Source organism: Carassius auratus, unplaced genomic scaffold (assembly GCF_003368295.1).
Source record: "Carassius auratus strain Wakin unplaced genomic scaffold, ASM336829v1 scaf_tig00217103, whole genome shotgun sequence".
NCBI lineage: Eukaryota > Metazoa > Chordata > Actinopteri > Cypriniformes > Cyprinidae > Carassius > Carassius auratus.
In genome coordinates this window covers 237,252-249,516 of record NW_020528895.1, presented here as the reverse complement: position 1 = coordinate 249,516, position 12,265 = coordinate 237,252, and the positions used below count along the sequence as shown (strand labels likewise).

The following is a 12,265-nucleotide window of genomic DNA, read 5'->3' as shown; positions in this document are numbered from 1 at the left end:
ACTTACAATAGAATGTTTCCCTTAGATATAATACAAGTCTCATATCTTGGCATTGTTGTTTTGTTACTTTACTCAAAGCAGGCAAATACCACTATACATAATTACAACAATAATAATGAAAATAAAAATATTATTTTTCCTTAAACAACCAACATATCAAATATCTGATTAGATGAATGTGTAATATGGCACTTTTGATTTTAACAATATTTATTGTAATATCAATAAGATAGTAAGATACTGTATATATTTTAAATAATGTCACGATATAAGACTTATAAACCATTATAAAGTTAAATAAGTATAAGTTTTATACGTATAATTGTTATGATTATTTATGAGATGAAACAACAGTTTTTCTATATATAATGCATTGCGGTTTTATTATAGTAAAAGTGTAGTAACATTGTTTTTTTAGTGTAATGATTAACGTACCATTTGTATAACCACAGTTTTACTACAAACACCATGGTTAAACTATGGTGAGTAGCAAAACCATGGTTAATCTGTGTCACAGTGTCTGGGTTGTTGTTCCCCGGGGTTCCACTAGATGTCCTCCTTCTCACGGTGTCTGTCACCAGATCACTTCCGGTTCCCTTATATGGTCACCTTCCTCCTTGTTGTGTAGTTTATTGTTCCCCCACCTGTCTCCTGTTTTCCCATTATCCTTCTGTGTATAAATACCCAGTCTGTCTTAGTCTGTGTTACGGAGTCCTTGTTTAACATAATGTTATTTCATGTCCGTCATTCTTGTCTTGTCTTGTCTTGTCTTGTCTTGTCTTGTCTTGTCTTGTCTTGTCTTGCCTTGCCTTGCCTTGCCTTGCCTTGTGTTCGTGTCTTGTTTATGTTTCGGTTGGATTATGTTTGGTTTTGACTTCTGTCTGGACTGTTTACCCCTTTGGATTATCCCTAAATAAACATCATAACCGCAATTGGTTCTCGCTCTCTGTGTTTCCTATACACCGATCGTGACAGAAGGACTCCGTCACAACAGAGAACCAGCGGTATGTCTGCTCATGCCTCATCCCCGACCACAGAGCGGGACAGAGGTGGTTTTGAGGGAACTCGCCTGGTGGTTTTCCGGGGGACCAGGGGAGGTCGCCGAGGAGGGAGTGGTCGAGAGGAGACTCGGCATCACTCTCAACCATGGTCTCCCGTCAATCCGGGGCTTCTGTGGAATGGGGCAGAGCCACCGTCTCACCAGGGCGGACAGAGAGGGGATAAGAAGAGCACGCCCGCCATGGTGGCGCCACTGCCCATGATGGCCGCCAGCCCCGCGCCGCAGCACAAAATGGCCGCCAACCCAGCGCCGCTGCGGTGCATGGCCACCAACCCCGCACCACGAGGCAAGATGGAGGCCAACCTCACACCACAGCACAAAATGGCCACCAGCTCAGAGCCTACGCCCAAGATGGCCGCTGACTCATTCTTGGAGTACTTCTCCAGGCTATCACAGATCCTGGAGGTTCCCAAGACTGGGCACGTCAAAGCTGCTGAGCCAGCACCACAGCCCAAGATGGCCGTCAGCCTAGCGCCACAGCACAAAATGGCCGTCAGTCCAGCGCCACAGCACAAGATGGCCGCTAACCCAGTGCCAATGCCCAAACTGGCCACCGGTCCAGCGCCACAGCCCCAGATGGTCGCCAGCTTAGAGCCACAGCACAAGATGGCCGACTCAACGTCTGAGTCGCCAGGGCCACCGACTCGCCATCGTAGAGGGCGGAGGACGAGGAGACAGGCTTCTACCGTTCCTCAAAGCCTGGAGAACGTTCCCGAGCGGGGCGCTGCCGTCCAGGGGGACGTTCCCGAGTGATGACACTTTGTCCGAGTCTGTTTTGTCTGATGACTTATTTTCTGAGTCTGTTTCGTCTGACGTTAACGTTAATTGTATGAGACCTGACACCTGACGTCGTTTTTCCTGAGACCCGAAGCTTTTCAGTCAGAGACGCGATGCCGTTTTGTCCGATGACTGAAGCCTTTTAGTCTGAGGCATGACGCCTTTTCATTTGATGACTGAGGTCTGAGGATGTCCTAAAATGTAAACCGTACAGGGGTCACTAAACACTGGTCCTGGAGGCTAAACTCTGCTAAACTCTAAACTCTGCATACTGATGTATGAATCAAAGACAACAGCAGAGGTGGGTAGAGTACCCAAAAACTTTACTCAAGTAAAAGTAAAAGTAATTCTAGAAATATTTACTCAAGTAAAAGTAAAAGTACTAGTCTTGAATAGTTACTTGAGTAAGAGTAAAAGAGTATCGGATAAAAAATCTACTCAAGTAGTTAGTTACTAGTTACTTTGGGTCATATATACGGAGCCTATTTTTATTTAAATATATAGATAAAATGTATGTAATGTATGTGTGTGTGTATAAATGTATATATTTCATCAGCCTTTACTCCAATTTTTGTAATTTATTATAAAACCCTGTCTGTTTACTTAAGTAACAGATATAGGTGTCATGCCATAACATATTTTTAATACGACTGACTTTATATTAAATGTGAATTTAACATTGAAAGTTAATGTGATATAAATATTGCTACTAATCTTTCATTGTTCAGAAAGAGAGCAAATAACATTTACATTATTAAAGATCATTTTCACTGACAGTCTAGATTTCAATCCCTCTCAGAAACTCCCATTAAAATCACTGAAACTGTTAACACTGTGAAATCAATATCTTAATTATAGATTCGTACACACATCTGCACTTTGTTGTTTCTGACGAGAGAATTCGCCAGAAAGAGGTGTTCAGTCAGTGAGCGAGGGAAGGAAGCACCGGCATTTTAGCGATGACTCATCTGAACGCCTCTGATTGGCCTGATTCCATTCAAAAGCTCAACAGAATCGTGTGTGATTGGTTATAATGTGCAGCGCTGTAAAAACGCGTCTGTCTCTGGCTCAGCGCCAGCAAGCGATCACAGATCTGAATTTAGCAGCTGATGATATGACTTGCTGAACGTACTCGCACCGGTGTGATTGTATTAAAATTTATAAAATCTTAATCGGCTATTATTTTGTCTTTTGGAAGCTGCATTCAACTTGACTGACCTCTGTTATAAGCCACACACGTACAACAAACTAATGTCACAGTGGTATCTTGTACTGTAATCGAATGTAGCCCAAGTTATTACCTGTTACAACAGTAGACAGCACACGCGTTCATCTAATAAGGATCTCCATCGCAAGCAAATAATAGCCTTTGCAGATTTGCTTTCAATTCAGTGCAGTTCCATAGCCCCGTTTTCAACGCTGCTAATATTCTTAAACGTTACAACTCTCTGAGTGAACCGCTTCAGACGCTCAGCGCGTGCGGCAGGGAACTGAACGACTCATTCAAACTGATTCATGAACCAATTCACTCGTTTGCCAATTGGTTTGATCAAGCCTTTGAATAGAGTTGACTCAAAAGAATGAATCATTCGCGAATGGGCATCGCTCATTGCCCAGAGGAAAGTAGACGGCGCGTTTGGAATAAACTGAAGCATTTATAACATTTATTGCATTAAGATAAAGTAACGAGAGGAGCGTCGCCCACAGTAACGAAGTAAAAGTACAGATTTTTCCCAAAAAAATTACTCAAGTAAGAGTATAAAGTACCCATCTTTAAATATACTCCGAAAAGTATTAGTTACCCCGAAAAATTACTCAAGTAAATGTAACGAAGTAAATGTAACTCGTTACTACCCACCTCTGGACAACAGTAAAGGATCTTTTTTGTGGACATGGACCAAGTGATGTATTGTTCTGCCTGGACAATCTGTAGCAGTTGTTATCTAGTTTAAGAACTGCACCTTAATAGACACACACAATCAGACAGAGACGCAAGATGAACGCACTGACCCATGAACCGTGACAAAAGGATGTTGTTTTTATTATTATTTTATTTATTCTTATTTTTATGTAAATTTCACATTCATAAATGCAAGTTTACAAAAGGCAAACCTATTTTTACTGGTGCTCAAAAAAGAGATTAAAATATATGTAGATGATGTCAAAATCTAAAAATACTAAAACAATTAATATAAGTTCCTCCTTTAACATTTTCACATAATAAAAATATATATAATAAATAATGGGGCTGACCTGTAAAGTATATTTTTCTTTATTAAAACTGCATTGTAATATCCTATGAAAATGTAAAAATATGTATAATATATATATATTTGTCTGTAAACTGATGCTTATGTACCCTCTCTTCTTTTTCTTTTTTATTTATTTATTTTCTTTCTTTTTTATTTATTTTATGTGTCCTTGTTCCTTCTTGATGAGGCATGAGAAATGTTTTGTTATACAGGTCCTTGTCAAAAAATTAGCATATTGTGATAAAAGTTCATTATTTTCGATAATGTAATGATAAAAATTTAACTTTCATATATATTAGATTCATTGCACACCAACTGAAATATTTCAGGTCTTTTATTGTTTTAATACTGATGATTTTTATGGAGCCAAAAGAGTCTCAATAAAGATAAATGCACACACTACATTCACATATGCACACATAGGATTCATACTTGCACACACATGATTCATAAATACACACACAGGATACACAAATGCGCACAAAATTTACAAATGCACACTCAAAATTTAAGAAGCACAGAAGATTCACAAATGCATAAATGCAAATTCAGAAATGCACACAAAATTCAGAAAAACACACACAATTCAGAAATGCAAACAACATTTACAAATGTACTCAAGATTCACAAATGCACAGGACAAGATTCAGAAATGTATTTCTGATGCACACACACATATATCTTGATTTACAAACTGCTTGCGGTCTGTGAACTTCACTGCATTTGTGTGTGAATTTTGAGACTCCCCAGACTTGGCTCGACACACAAATGCCGTTTTTTTAAACAGGGAATGATCTGCAAGCAATCAGATATCTCCCTTCTTTTGGCCAATCACAAGAACGCACTCCACGTGGGGGATTGTTTACTTATAAGCCAATCAACTGAACACATTCACACAGCGCGATATGCCTGTGGTGCAGCATATTATAGCCTACTTATTTATGCAATTGTATGAAAATACAGATGTTTAGATTACAATTCAGGTTTATTTTTAATTATTTTTTACAAAATATAAATAAAAAAATGTCTCAGTACATATAGCCCAGTGACTGCAGAAAAAAGTTAACCATGGATTCATAAATTTGAAATATTTTAATGAAAGTAAAAAAAAAAAAGTACACCTTTTTGAATATTTAAATATTTCTAAATATTCTTTTGGATGCAATATAGAAGTCACTTTAATTATAATATTCGGTCCCTACATGAAGAGAGAGTCGGTGGTCCGCTGCGAGAGGAAAGTGACTCTCCGGCTGCGCAAAGTGAGTCGCCGGCTGCATGAGGAAAGTGAGTCGTTCGCTGAGGAAAGTGAGTTTTGATCGCTGCGTGAGGAAAGTGAATCATTTGCTCAACTTCGCTGCGTGAGGAAAGTGAATCGTTCGCTGAGGAAAGTGAGTCGCTCGCTGCGTGACTCGTGAGGAAAGTGAATTGTTCGCTGAGGAAAGTGAGTCGCTCGCTGCGTGACTCGTGAGGAAAGTGAATTGTTCGATGAGGAAAGTGAGTCATTTGCTGCGAGAGGAAAGTGACTCTCCGGCTGCGGAAAGTGAGTCTCCTGCTGCGCAAAGTGGGTGTCCGGCTGCGCAAAGTGGGTGTCCGGCTGCGCAAAGTGAGTCGCCGGCTGCGTGAGGTAAGTGAGTCGTTCGCTGAGGAAAGTGAGTCGTTCGCTGCGTCAGGAAAGTGAATCGTTCGCTGAGGAAAGTGAGTCGTTCGCTGATTGGCTTATAAGTAAACAATCCCCCACGTGGGGTGCATTCTTGTGATTGGCTAAAACAAGGGAGATATCTGATTGGTTGCAGATCATTCCCTGTTTAAAAAAAGGCATTTGTGTGTAGAGCCAAGTCTGGGGAGTCTCAAAATGCAGTGAAGTTAACAGAACCGCAAGCAGTTTGTAAATCAAGATATATGTGTGTGTGCATCAGAAATACATTTCTGAATCATTTGTCCTGTGAAGGAAAAAGTGTGGCAAAAAACACTGCACAACGAGAAGAGGTGACCGGACCCTGAGGAAGATTGTGGAGAAGGACCGATTCCAGACCTCGGGGGACCTGCGGAAGCAGTGGACTGAGTCTGGAGTAGAAACATCCAGAGCCACCGTGCACAGGCGTGTGCAGGAAATGGGCTACAGAGAAGCAGCACTGGACTGTTGCTCAGTGGTCCAAAGTACTTTTTTCTGATGAAAGCAAATTTTGCATGTCATTTTGAAATCAAGGTGCCAGAGTCTGGAGGAAGACTGGGGAGAAGGAAATGCCAAAATGCCTGAAGTCCAGTGTCAAGTACCCACAGTCAGTGATGGTCTGGGGTGCCATGTCAGCTGCTGGTGTTGGTCCACTGTGTTTTATCAAGGGCAGGGTCAATGCAGCCAACTATCAGGAGATTTTGGAGCACTTCATGCTTCCATCTGCTGAAAAGCTTTATGGAGATGAAGATTTCGTTTTTCAGCACGACCTGGCACCTGCTCACAGTGCCAAATCCACTGGTAAATGGTTTAGTGACCATGGTATTACTGTGCTCAATTGGCCTGCCAACTCTCCTGACCTGAACCCCATAGAGAATCTGTGGGATATTGTGAAGAGAAAGTTGAGAGACGCTGATTGCCTCCATGCCACGCCGCATTGAAGCAGTCATTTCTGCAAAAGGATTCCCGACCAAGTATTGAGTGCATAACTGAACATAATTATTTGAAGGTTGACTTTTTTGTATTAAAAACACTTTTCTTTTATTGGTTGGATGAAATATGCTAATTTTTTTAGATAGGAATTTTGGGTTTTCATGAGCTGTATGCCAAAATCATCAGTATTAAAACAATAAAAGACCTGAAATATTTCAGTTGGTGTGCAATGAATCTAAAATATATGAAAGTTTAATTTTTATCATTACTTTATGGGAAAATAATGAACTTTTATCACAATATGCTAATTTTTTGAGAAGGACCTGTATAGTGTGATATGGCACTGTACATGCTACTTGTTGGCAATAAAGCAGTAATAAAAAAAATATTGTGTCAATATCAAGTCAATTTGAGCACGATTTAAACCCGGATGATTTTTTTTATCTTTTTTTATCCTTTATTTAACCAGGTAAAACTCATTGACATTAAAATCTCTTTTACAAGAGAGACCTGGCCAAGATGCAGCATAAAAAACAAACAAAAAAACAAAACAAAAAACAAACATAAGGAATAGTTTCCAACATATAAAAAACCCACATCAAATACACATACATATATATAAATATATCACAAGACCCAGTGCTGAATAAGGCTTAATATAACTTTATGAACAATTACACTGACCAATGTTCACCTGCTCCACATTCTTCAGAGTTGAAACAAACTGTCTATAAGAAATAAAGGTAGTCATTTTCAATGATTTCTGAAGAAGGTTCCAGGCAGAAGGTGCTGCGATACACTGAGTTCTTCTGCCTTGGGAAAGCTAGCTTGTCTCCGATATAGTGATAACACGAAAATATTTAAAGTACCGGGAATACAATCTTTAAAATACGTCTGAGAGTTTTACACACCGGTCTGTTATTGACTTGTTCAGCATTGGTGGGAACGGCCTCAAAAAGTGACTATAAACGAAACGAACTGTGATTGGTTGTTGTACATGTCAGTCAAACGGCTTCTGCAGGCCTTGTCCAATGAAAGCTGCCATAGATTCCAGACCTTCAGCTGTCAGCTACGAGAGACCACCTTTATATAAACAACACTCAGAGTACAGACTGTGAGGAAATACATTCATGGGTTATATAACTCTAAATAATAAAGAATGAAATACAATATTCAGGGGAAATAACCCTTTATGTTCTGTTTTGGACACTTAAACTCCTCCTTGTCAGGTGACTCATGAAAGTGAAACTATTACAGCGGGTCTGTTTTATCGTATGAGGAAGTAAACTACATTAAGAGAGAAAAACACAGTGAGTATCACGATTTAACAATCATCTTTGATAGCCAAATCAATCCTGACTGGTTTAAAGTGAAGTACAACAAGCAGTGTCAGATATTTGTTTAAATGACATTAGCAGATAAAACCCAGAGTCTGTAAATCGTCAGATTAAACTTTTACTTTCATTTTAACACAGTGTTTGTCTGAATTAGTTATGCTGTTCGTGTATAATTTGATTATGTGTAAATGTGAAGAATACACTTTTCAAGTCAGTACTGATGTCTGATACTGAGATTGATTAATCTCTGATTCATAACTGACTCTGTGATCAACATCTGGATCTGCTTTTAGATGAAACCATGGCCTCCAGAATGAATCTCTCTGAAGAACATGACACACAGATAAAGACAGTCAAGAGGTGAGAAAACCTGAAGTGTTTCACATTTATAATGTTCAGAAACAATAAATGCACACTACAATATCATTTTCATTTATAGTCAGATTCAGGGGCGTGAATCAGATTTATCTGAACACATGGATGTGTCTGTGAGGAAAAACCCAGCGATGGATGTTTCAGATCTCTGCAGAGAGGAAGACTCTTCTGTTGAGTCCAGGTGAGATATTATGAGTCTCATATTTACTGTAGCTGTGGTGTGTTATGGATATTGTCACCAGCTGTCTCTGTTGCTGCTGGATGTGTCTGTGTCTTTATCTATATGTGTGTATTGGTCCATTTTATTCTGTAATATATGAATGAAAAGAGCACATGGGACAGATTCCTTTTATTCATAGAAATATAATACTTTAGTCTTTTAACTCTCAAGTAACAACAGACTCCTCAAGTGAAAGATGAACATTAAAGGGAGATTGAAACAGTGAATGTGTTTCTGTCAGAGCAGAGTGAGATTTACAGAAACAGTTTGTATTTCTGTTATATTTCAGTCTGTGTCAGAATGAATCTCCTGAACCCAGCTGTGTGTCCATCAAGAGTGACGCCTCAATGGGTCGTCCAATTAATTTCAGCTCGGGAGACACATCTGCTGATCTGAGGTGTTGTTTAGTTTACTGTCTGAGAAATACAGTATATCTGATATTCATTCCATATTAATCCATATTTACAAAAATATAACATTTGTTTAACTACAGTCAAAAACATAAAGGACCGCAATCACATACAGCAAAGAAGAAATTAGACTCCATTTTCAAGGTTGGTTTTGTGTGTGTGCGTGTGTGTGTGTGTGTGTGTATCAACACAATAATCCTCTGGTAAAAGTATTTAAAGAAATCTGTGAAATCCTCTCTGTAATAGTCATATTTACTTTCCTCCACACACGTAAGATAAGTTGTAGTCCACTATAAAGCAGATCAATGTCCACTAAAGTAGAGAAGATGAATCCATATGTAACCTGACTGCTGCACAAAGATGAACATCAATCTAACAAACAGCCAATCCAGTCAAACTCTCTCTTTTAACCTCAGTATCTGTAGACGCTGATGTTTGAGCATACAGTGAAGTTATTAGCAGGTCTGATATAATTCAGTGATGTTTATTAATATTCATGCTTTAACTCTTGTGTATTGATCCTTTGGTTCACCTTCTCTGTGACTGAATGCAGGTTTATTGTTTGAATATTTACTATGATTTCAGGAGCTTGAGCACAAAATCATCTCTGAGTTAAAAAGCTTTAAGAGACTACTGAGTTCAGATTACCCAGAATGCTCTGAAAGAGACCGTTATGTTGATGAGGGTCATAACAGAGTCAGAGAGGGTCTTCTGAAGATCACACTGCTCCTCCTGAGGAAGATGAACCAGACAGACCTCGCTGACACACTACAGACCAGTAAGAGCTCTGGATCAGCAGATTATAGCCTGTGTTTTTATTATCATCCTTCTGTCTTCAGTCACTAATGTTCCTGAATGTCACGACACAATCTAATATCTAACAAATCAAACCTAAAAATACATTTCTAAAATATTGCTCTGCGAATAACAACAATTATTTCCTTTGCTCAGAACTGATGCCTGTGTATCAACAAAAACTCAGATCCAGACTACAGGATAAATATCAGAGACTCAGTGAAGGACTGTCCAATCATGGAGACTCAACACGTCTGAATGAGATCTACACAGAGCTCTACATCACAGAGGGAGGCAGTGGAGAGGTCAATAATGAACATGAGGTGAGACAGATTGAGACAGTGTCCAGGAGACCAGAGACACAGGAGACACCAATCAACTGCAATGACATATTTAAACCCTCACCTGGACAAGACAAACCCATCAGAACTGTGCTGACTAAAGGAGTCGCTGGGATTGGAAAAACAGTCTCTGTGCAGAAGTTCATTCTGGACTGGACTGAAGGAAAAGCCAATCAGGACGTTCATTTCATATTTCCACTTCCTTTCAGGGAGCTGAACTTGATACAGAAACATCTCAGTCTTGTGGATCTTCTAAACCACCTTCACACAGAAACCAAAGAATTAAAGTCAGCAGATTATGAGGACTACAAAGTCATGTTCATATTTGATGGTCTGGATGAGTGTCGACTGCGTCTAGATTTCCAAAACAGTCGGAGCTTGTCTGATGTGACAGAATCAGCTTCAGTGGATGTGCTGCTGACCAACCTCATCAAGGGGAACCTACTTCCTTCTGCTCTCCTCTGGATCACCTCTCGACCAGCAGCAGCCAATCAGATCCCTCCTGAGTGTGTCCACCAGGTCACAGAGGTACGAGGATTCAACGACCCTCAGAAGGAGGAATATTTCAGGAAGAGAATAAATGATCCGAGTCTGGCTGAGAGAATCGTCACACACATCCGATCATCAAGAAGTCTGTTCATCATGTGTCACATCCCAGTCTTCTGCTGGATTTCAGCCGCTGTTCTGGAGAGGATGATGGGTAAAGCAGAGAGTGCAGAGATCCCCAAGACTCTCACACAGATGTTCACACACTTCCTGATCTTTCAGACCAAACTGAAGACACAGAAGTATGATGGGAAATATGAAATCAATCCTGATCAGGCTAGAAAGACTATTCTGTCTCTAGGAAAACTGGCTTTTGAACAGCTGGAAAAAGGGAACCTGATCTTCTACGAGGAGGACCTGAAAGAGAGCGGCATTGATGTCAGAGAAGTGTCCGTGTACTCAGGAGTTTGTACCCAGATCTTCAGAGAGGAGTCTGGACTGCAGCTGGGGAAGGTGTTCAGCTTTGTTCATCTGAGTATTCAGGAGTTTCTTGCTGCTTTATTCAAGCTGCTGTCCTTTTCTGAACAAAACACAGGACTGAAGAATGTGTTCAGGTCACCAATGATCAGTTTACTGAAGAGAGAAGTGGACAAGGCCTTACAGAGTGAGAACGGACACTGGGATCTTTTCCTCCGGTTCCTTCTTGGTCTCTCTCTAGAGTCTAATCAGACTCTCTTACAAGGCGTCCTGAGAAAGACAGTAAGCAGCTCTGATATCAATCAGGAAACAGCTGCATACATCAAACAGAAGATCAGGGAGAATCCCTCTCCAGAGAAATCCATCAATCTGTTCCACTGTCTGAATGAACTGAATGATCGTTCACTAGAGCAGGAAGTACAAACATACCTGAACAGAAGAGATGACTTTCGTCTCTCTGGAGTCTCTCTGTCTGCTGCTCAGTGGTCGGCTCTGGTGTTTGTGCTGTTGAACTCAGAAGAAGATCTGGATGAGTTTAATCTGAGTAAATATGATCGATCAGAAGAATGTCTTCTGAGGCTGCTGCCAGTGATCAAAGCATCTAGAAAGATTAAGTGAGTATTTTACACTGTCTTTGTTTTATTGACTTTATTTTATACAGAAGGCCTGTGTTTCTCTTCACTGTTTCTGTATATTTTGAGCTCTTTCTTATTTGACACAATCAGCTAACATCACAGATCGCTCTACTAATGATCTGATGAGTTGAATCAAGTGTGTTTGATAAGAGAGATTCATCCAAACTCTGCAAAGTTGAGGTTTCTTCAGGAACAGGATTGTGTCTCTGATTTTACAAATATTGGATTGAGATCATCATCAATCACTTAAAAGTTGCATTCAGGTTTGTTGGAATAAGTGAAAATAACTCAATTTCAATCTAATAATTCATGAAGTAGCCAGCTATGAGGTCACCGAGGTCCGGACCTGGGTAAATTTTTCATGTTCGAAAATTACATTTGTTCTCTGATTGACTAATTTGCTGCTAAACTCCTCATATGAATGTCTGCATGTATAATTCATGATGTTTAGCGGCCGTTGTGATCACTGCGAGACTCTTCTGAAGTGAACGATGT

General features: G+C 39.9%; 1 protein-coding gene across 1 annotated transcript; it reads left to right on the top strand.

Moving 5' to 3' along the window:
* Positions 1–7,859: 7,859 nt before the first annotated feature.
* Positions 7,860–11,769, top strand: LOC113100011 (NLR family CARD domain-containing protein 3-like). The gene is made up of 7 exons (XM_026264887.1): positions 7,860–8,004; positions 8,325–8,391; positions 8,471–8,587; positions 8,916–9,023; positions 9,120–9,180; positions 9,622–9,814; positions 9,988–11,769. The coding sequence occupies exons 2-7, from the start codon at positions 8,333–8,335 to the stop codon at positions 11,751–11,753; spliced, it is 2,304 nt and encodes a 767-aa protein (XP_026120672.1). The 5' UTR covers positions 7,860–8,004; positions 8,325–8,332; the 3' UTR covers positions 11,754–11,769.
* Positions 11,770–12,265: the final 496 nt, after the last annotated feature.

What these genes read in the sequence shown, in the direction of transcription:
- LOC113100011 (XM_026264887.1), top strand. Translation starts at nt 8,333, where the DNA reads ATGGCCTCCAGAATGAATCTCTCTGAAGAACATGACACACAGATAAAG. An exon ending in CAGATAAAGACAGTCAAGAG is followed by an intron (nt 8,392 to 8,470) that starts GTGAGAAAACCT and finishes TTTCATTTATAG; the next exon opens with TCAGATTCAGGGGCGTGAAT. An exon ending in GACTCTTCTGTTGAGTCCAG is followed by an intron (nt 8,588 to 8,915) that starts GTGAGATATTAT and finishes GTTATATTTCAG; the next exon opens with TCTGTGTCAGAATGAATCTC.